At 39.6% G+C, this 8,444-nt stretch overlaps 1 protein-coding gene across 1 annotated transcript; it reads right to left on the bottom strand.

Annotated features, from left to right (window-relative positions):
* Positions 1-305: 305 nt before the first annotated feature.
* Positions 306-8,240, bottom strand: Sucnr1 (succinate receptor 1). The gene is made up of 2 exons (XM_075950664.1): positions 8,158-8,240; positions 306-2,125 (listed from the first exon to the last, which is right to left on the bottom strand). The coding sequence occupies exons 1-2, from the start codon at positions 8,158-8,160 to the stop codon at positions 1,175-1,177; spliced, it is 954 nt and encodes a 317-aa protein (XP_075806779.1). The 5' UTR covers positions 8,161-8,240; the 3' UTR covers positions 306-1,174.
* Between the last annotated feature and the right edge of the window lie 204 nt (positions 8,241-8,444).

The following is an 8,444-nucleotide window of genomic DNA, read 5'->3' as shown; positions in this document are numbered from 1 at the left end:
AAGCAAGTGCAGGCAGGTGTGCTCAAGGAACACAGAATGTGGCATTGGCTCCCACGGAGCTGGAGTTACAGGGAGCTGGGAGCTGCTCAGTGTTGGGTGTTGGGAACTGAACTGAAACCTCTGCAAGAGCAGCAAGTGCTCTTCATACTATGCTCCGGCCCCAATAATGTGCTTTAAAGTTCTTTGCTTCAGGACGATGGAAGTGGAGGGGACTTTTACTATATTTCTGTGTTTTGGACATCAGATCGTGACATCAAACATTCCAGACAACATGCTCGTCAGAGAAACAGTGAACTCATCTTGGTGTGCTTTATTTTGCTGTGAGTTTCCAACATATGTAGAGTTCTATAATGGTGGAATTTCTGAATCTGTTCATCACATGTGTCTTCAATATTTGAGTAAATTGACTATGGACTTTCATCATGGACAAATTTCGTGAGAGCCAAATTAGAACATACCTATCGTTGAACATTTTACATCCCACTAACTAAGATCCTTATTTGCTACAGCCCATCTAAAAGAAAAGTAATGGTACATTAATGATAAAGTACAGTTCATGATCAGTACAGAAAAACTGATTATATTGCTTTACTAAGCTTTGTTGTTATTTACATTTTTCAAGAAAATAACTTCCAAAAATAACAGTTAATGGTGTATATTGAGTTCTATTTATTTTTCACATAATGTTTTCATATTGCAAGAATAAAAATAGCAGAGAATATTTTCTAAACATGTTTATCACCTGGCCAATTATGCAATGAATGCAGCATGATTATCTATCTATCTATCTATCTATCTATCTATCTATCTATCTATCTATCTATCATCTTTTATTCCTTTTACACTGATAGAAAAGTTCTTAAAAGTTCCAAGGTTTTGGCTCTTACGTGCCCAAGCATTGACACCATTAGTTCACCTTCTTCAGTTCTTAGGTGATGGTATCAATACTTTTTAATGCACATTTTCCCATATTTTGAGTACAACCCGAAAGAAGGACAGACAGTTGCCCCTCTGGTATATATGTACCTATTCAACCAGACTAGTTGGGTGTCCAGGCACAGTTTCCACTTCAGCATTGTGTGTGGCAGGGAGCTAAACCCTGGAGACTGTGGTTTACTTGGTGCTTACTCAGCTGCAGAGCCATTTGGCTGAGTGAAGACTGGCACTCAGCAGCTCATGACCTGAAGGACGTAAGAGACTTGAAGTACTGTCTCAGCTTATTAATCAGCATCTCTCTGAAGTGGTCTCCCATGAGAAAGTAGAAGATGGGGTTGATGGCACTGTTCAGAAAAGCCAGAGGCCGGGTCACAATGTATAAGGAGTTGATGACTTCCTTCGAACATCCCTCTGGCCAGCTATCCAGGCGCGAGGCGATCCTCACATTGCGCATGATATGGTAGGGTGTGAAGAGTACAGAGAAGATGGCCACCGCCAGGACCACCAGGCGCAGAGGCTTGTCCAGGGGCACGGCAGTCACCTGCTGCTGGCTCCTCCTCTTTAGGAAGACTACCATCTTGTAATAGAAGAAGCACATCACAGCGAGAGGAATGAGGAAGCCCAACAAAGTCAGGCACAGGCTGTAAATGAGACTGTACTTAGGAGTTCCAGAGCTTGCATAGTCTCTGCAGCTGGTGTCCTTGTCTGTCCCTTCTGAGTTGATGAAAGGGAATATGGGTAGGACTTCTAAGGTCACCAGGACCCAGACAGCTAAAGAGATTAAAACGGCAAACTCCTTCTTTTGCAGAATGTGTTCTCGGAAAGGGTGCTTCATGAGCAGGTATCTATCGATGCTGATAAAAGTGAGAAAGAGGATGCTGGTGTACAGGTTGGCGTGAAGCACATAGCGGTTGCCTATGCAGAGAACATCTCCATAGATCCAGTTCTCATTGGCGTAGCTCCTTATCAGCATGGGAAGTGTGCACAAGAAAGCAAAGTCAGAGATGGAGAGGTTAAAGAGATACACGTTGCTGCTGTTCCAGTTCTTCAGGCAGAAGAGGTAGCCGAACACCACTGTGATGTTCCCGAGCATCCCGACAACGAACTCAATCCCGTAAAATGTGGAGAGGTAGTACTTTTTCAAGATGCTCTCTGCGGCCAGCCAGTTCTGACAAGATGTGTTCTGTGACTAAAGCAGAAAGGAAATATAAGATTCAGCACTAGACTGTGTCCAAGGACAAATGGTGGAACAGTAATTGAACAACCTAACACTTAACTGTGGAGAGCTGATGAAGAATACATACATTAGTCATTTATGCTGAGGTATGCCTTTAATACCAGGGCTGGGAAAGCAGAGGCAAGCAGATCTTTTTGAGTTCCAGGACAACCTAGTCTACATAGTGAATTTCAGACTAGCCAAGGCTATGCAGTGAGACCCTGTCTCAAAAAAACACATGTTTATAGACATTAGCACATTCTATACAAACACATACATTACATGAGCATGTGACTATATTATTTCATCAAGGCTTCATTGAGCATCTTCAAACTGCATCCTTATCACTGGGTGTGATAGCAAAGAAGAAAGCAGAGTGGCTAATGACAGGCAATGGATGATTTCCTAGGAAGAAGCAGGGAAAAATATACAGGATGCTGTGTTAGAGATATGAATTAAAGCAGGTAATAATTAAAATGTTAGAAGAAGAAAAATGACTCCTGAAGTTTGTTCTCTCACCTCCACACCTATACTTGCTCATGTACACATGTGCATACTCAAGCACAACTGTGCACACACATAGATAGATGATAGATAGATAGATAGATAGATAGATAGATAGATAGATAGATAGATAGATAGATAAAAATAGTAAGTACAATAAAAATGTGAGCAAGTTTGGGGATGGAGTGTCGCTCACTGTCTGGAAATAAGAACCAGATCTTTACCTAAAGAAGAGTTGTTTCCAGACAGAGGAGCAACATGTGCCAGAGCTCAGCATAGAAATAAAAAGTGGGCTTAAAAACAGGAAAGCGACCAAATAAGCAAGGAGAGGACTCCAGCTCATCTTTGTATCTTCAGGGCCAGACACAGATCCTTATACATTCTGCTGAGTAAAACTGAATTGAGCTCTAACCCAGGAAAGGGAATAGGGTTGTTAGATACTGTTGTCTTTTTAAATAGTTTTTAGCTGGTTGTACGTAGTAAACAATTTTTCTTATTTTATTGAACTTAGAACAGATTACTTAGTCCACCTTAAAATATAGTGTCTTAAGATTTAAAACAGGATACTGAAAACCTTAGAAATAATAATGATGGCCGCAATGTCTTGAAAGCTAACAGTGTAACCAGGCACTGTGTTCACCTCTTTCCAAGGATGGCTTCATTTAATATTAATAAAAATATGAAGTAGGGGATGGTAGTAGAACCATCTGAGACACGATTCCACTGAAGTGGACATGCTTCAGTATTGCCCCATTTTAGCCGTCAATTCCAGTGGCTAGACCGGTATATCTTGTGATGGGCAATCTAGAAATCATAGAACTATTTTACTTCCTCACACAGTTAGGGAAGTAAGACGAAAGTGCAAGCAGATTCACTGTCTGGGGGCGAGTCACGCTATTCTCCCGGCAAGGGCAAGAGCACATCAGATCCCTTCGTCCTCTGTTACAAAGCCATGATCTGCATCAGGAGGACAAAGCCCTCTGCATTCACAGAAGCTCTACCGTTCCCTACAATTAGGTCCCAGCATCCGAATTTTGAGAACACCATATCCAGACTTAGTCCTCGCAGAGACCACCTTCCTAACGTTTCTAGTTTCATGTCTGATGCTGAAATAACATGCCCCGACAAAAAGTCACTTAGGGAGAGTTTATTGTAGCTCACAGTTCCAGTTCCCAGTCCATCAAGGCGTGGAAGCCTTCTAACGACATCACATTCGCAGACAAGAGTACAGTGAAATGAATGCATGCGTACTCATTGTCTCAGCTGGATTTCTCCACATATTTTACAGCTCAGGCATTTGTTTAAGAAATGGCACTGACCATGGTGGGCTGGGTTTCCAACATCCCTTAATTAGGACAATCTCCCACAAACACGCCCACAGATAATATAGACAGTCTCTCATTGAGAATCTGTGTCCAGGTAACTCTAGGTCATGTCACATTGGCTTTTAAAAGTAACCACCACACCAACTAATAAAACATAGTAGTAAGACTCTCTGAATACGAATTCAAACTTCAAATATTTTGATAACTTGTCTTCATTCTCTGGCAATAAGGCTACATTGGAGTTAGAATATTGCAAAGACTTGAATCATCTGAAAGTATGTTGAGACTTTAAAATATTGGATCCTAATTATTTCTAATAGAAAAAACAAGTTTGAAAATAAAATTAGTTACAGTGAAAGAATTATTTCATTACAAATACAAATACCCTGACCTATTTCAGCGAAGCTTTCTATGAGAAAGATACACAGAAAATATATCTACTTTTGTCAAATTCAGATTTCATTGAAGTTGGTTTCTGGTATTTTGGCAGTGTTTTATTTGTGAAATTCCATCCCAAGTTTGTAGATAACTTCAGTATTTTATCGTTGCTCTTATGAGGTGTGTCTACATGCATGTGTATGAGTGCATCTGTGTTCACACGGGTATTTGTACATGTGGAAACCAGAGGATGGCATATATTTCTTCACTCACCACTTGACTGTTCGAGCCAGGCTTTCTCTCTGCACTGGAAGCTCGCCAGTCAACTACGACAATTGTTTAAATAGCATCAGGGATCCTCTTGTCTCTGCCTCTCCAAACTTGGGATTGTCCATGCCCCACCCCCCTGTTTAACATGGGCACTGGGCATTCACTTCAGGTCTTCATGCTTGCACGTCGCTGTCTGATGCTCCCACAAACAGCCGGAGAGCTCAGCCTTGTGTTTTCACTTTTAATTCCTTTGTAGAGAATGGAAGCCCTTATTACGTTTCTCAATTCCATGTTTCTTTCAGTTTCCAGACTTCCTTTCCAGCTACTCCACCCTGCTCACCACAACCATCAGACAGCTGCCTTTACCCCTGAGCTCACCGAGATGGAGAGGGGAAAATCAGTTATCTCTAGGCATGAGCCCCTGATGTTATTGAATCCCAAGTGATCACTGCTGAGCATGTGTGTCTACAAGCAGCACTAGATGGGCTTCATGGTGGGTTGTTTATACTTGTACATTATGTACGTACGTATTTATTAAATATGTGTCTCTCTGTGTACATGCATGCCTGTCTGTAACAAAAGTTACAGAAAATTTTGAGGAGTAGAAGAACACAGGAGAAGTTGGATGGGAGGAAGACAAAGGAGGAAATGATGTAAATATAGTACTTGTGTGAAATTTTCAAAAACATAAACAAGTAAAAAAAGGTAGAGGGGGACATGGGTTTCTAAAAAAACTAACATGCATAGCTCCTTAGATGGCAAACACTTCTCACTGTTAGACCCATTGCTGCAGCTCTCAGTGCCATCAGTGTGGATGCCTTTTTCTCCTTGACTTCTAGAACACTATAGACTCTTCCTCCTTTTCTTTATCTGCCAATATTTTTTTTTGTCCCTAATCCTTGTTTGTCTAGACTTCAATGCTGGAGATCTCCAAGACTCAGTTTGTGATCTTTAGGTCATGTGGGAAATACTGAAGCATTGGTACATACATTAAATGAAAATTAAGACAAAGAAAAGTTTCCTTCAAGCTAAGAAACCCATTTATTTTATTCTGAATTTCCTCTATATCTCTCTCTGATTATACCGGATGCCATTTACGTTGAGGAAGTGCCACAGGTTTGTGTAATTTGTATGGATCACAAAATTAAATGGAAAATGTATCCACGAAGACATACGCAACTAGATGCCCGGCTGCCAGGAGCTACCAATCTGCAAGTCAGGAGCCAAGGTGAAGTGATGGAGAATTGGGTTTTCTAGTAATCCAGAGAGCCTGAAGACTGAGGGTTTAGTAAAAACAGAGAATTCCAGGGCCAGCTAAAGAAAATAAATGGCTAAATTAATTGATGACTTTCATTTATTAATCCATACCTTTGTAGAGCTTCTCCTAGAGCAAATCTTGCTTTAAGAACAAACACCCTCCACTACAACATCCTAACTTTGAAAGTGTTTATTTTCAGGTTGACTGTGTGGTTTTGGATAAGCAGTTGCTCTTTCCGGGATAAGACTATTGCTCCCACTCTCTGCATTCCTTAGTTGGCTGTAGTTCCCTGTTGGGGTTGAGACCTCGTGGTCTTTCCCCCACCTGCTTCAGCATGTTTATTGTTGTTGTCTTTGTTCAGCTCAGTTTGGGCAGCCATGTTGGTGCGATTTGTGTTTGCAGCGTCTGTCATTACTAGGAGACACAACTCACAGGAAGCTCCCTGATCTTACAACCTTACAGTCTTCCTGCCTGCCCTCTTCCACAATTTCCTCTTAGAAATTTTTTGTTTTGAAAGAAAAAAAAATCCTTTGTTACAGGAGGTGTTTTGTAAATAACGTTATATGGACTGAATAGATTGTATTTATGTGTATATATGCATGTACATATTTATATGCATGTAACAGCAATTAATGAAAAAAAGAGGCCATGAATTTGAAAGAGAGTACAAAAGCAAAACACAAACAAGCAAACCAAAAAAAGGACAATTATAATCTAAAGGATATATATATATATATATATATATATATATATAATATAAAGGATATATAAAGGATAATTATAATCTAAAGGACAAGAATGAATTAAACAAAAACATAAAGTATGTGGATAAAGTGCAAATTAATTGTGTAATACAGTGAATACAAATAGCAAAAAGTCAAGGAAATTTTGAAACCAATCAGTTCTAGTATTTTTATAGCCCTTTCCACAGGCACAGCACTAGCAGGTATGGTTTTCTAGAGATAGGCTGTGCAATACATGTAAGTTGCCTTAACTTCATGAGGACACACTATTTTGAGAACATTGTGTTCCAAATTCAGTGCTGGGTACATAGGAGAATGTGTTTGTTACCACATAATTATATAAATTATGGAAGTAACGTGTGTTCATTTAAGCAAAACTCCCAATGCAAGGGGGCATTTCCCGTGGAGTATTACTCGCCTCTCTCCCATTTCCCGGAAGCCATCCTGTTTTTAGGCAGTGGGCGTGCTGACTAACATGCTGTTGCTTCTCAGGGTGAACTATTGGCACAGCATTTTCTTTAAGAAACACATTGACCATTGACGTGCAATCGCTAGTTCCTAGCCCCCACACGTAACGTCTGCTAGAGCTAATAAGCCACAAACAAACTGAGTGCACTCAAATGAGAAAATTGCTAACACTCACTTTTATTTTGAAATGATAGAAAATTCATTATAAAATCAGTACTCTTAAATGTGAAAATAATGTGTGTTCTTTACTAGAAGTTTTGAAATTTGACATTAATAAAAATCCCCTTATTCTAATAAAGATGTTATTCTATATCCTTGATCGTTACAGAGAGCCTAACAGAAATTAAAATTTCAGCTGACCCTGGAAAGTTGCATCGTCAGGAAGACATTACAACAAGCTACTTTCATTACTAAACAACGCAAATGGAACTGTCTTTGTATGTATAAAAACACAAGCATTTGTTACTTATTAATTGCTTTATTTTTCTCTATTCCACAAATAACACCAAAGCATTAAAAATTCTGGTTTGTATCAAGTAGTCACATTTTTCATTAAATGGTTAGAGAATAGATTATACAGTTTAGAATGTTCTGGTGAGTAACATTCCAAAGCAATTGCTTTTGCAACCCACCATTTTCTTTAGTATATCTTACTCTTATATATACTCATTTTGCTACATGTAAACACAAAATTTAAAGTTTGTAATGATTATATTTTTCTTTAAATTTACATTGTAAATTATTTTTCATGATAAAAGATTGTTCCCCCTTTCTGTAAATACTTGTATTTATTCAAATCTTTGTAATTATTTTTTGAGACATTATCAAATACAGCAGACCTCTTAGAGTAAAATAGATGTAGTATTTAGCCATTAAATCAGTGCATTTAAAGCCATAGAAAGTAGATGCGACAGTCTTGTCCCTTTGCTTCTTCACCTTTGCTTAAGAGCAGTTCCCTGAGCACCCTTCAGGTCACAGGCCACTTTGAAAAGTAACCCTCACCAGAAAGCCTGCCCTCCCTTAGTGTGTCGGGGAGCCAGGGGCTGTAGAGTCCCTTACCATTCTGCTGACGGCCTCTCTCTTGACAGAAGCCCTGCCAGGAGCTGGAGACAGCTTCTGACCCAGTGCTGTGTCGCTAGACATGGCCAGGGCAGTCTGATTTGCATATCATGCAGCCAAGATTAATAATTCAAAAGGCAGGGGTAATTTATTCAGATAAATCCCCAAGTCATGCAGAGGAACTCTGGAAGAGTCAAGACACACAGCAGATGATTCATTTTGCAGGAAACCTTTTTTAACAGAGACATTTTGAGAACCCTCTAATTGAAATTATTGTATACAGTCCC

This window comes from Microtus pennsylvanicus, chromosome 16 (genome assembly GCF_037038515.1).
Source record: "Microtus pennsylvanicus isolate mMicPen1 chromosome 16, mMicPen1.hap1, whole genome shotgun sequence".
NCBI lineage: Eukaryota > Metazoa > Chordata > Mammalia > Rodentia > Cricetidae > Microtus > Microtus pennsylvanicus.
Note: the sequence above shows the minus strand (reverse complement) of the source record. Positions and strands in the feature narration are given on the sequence as shown.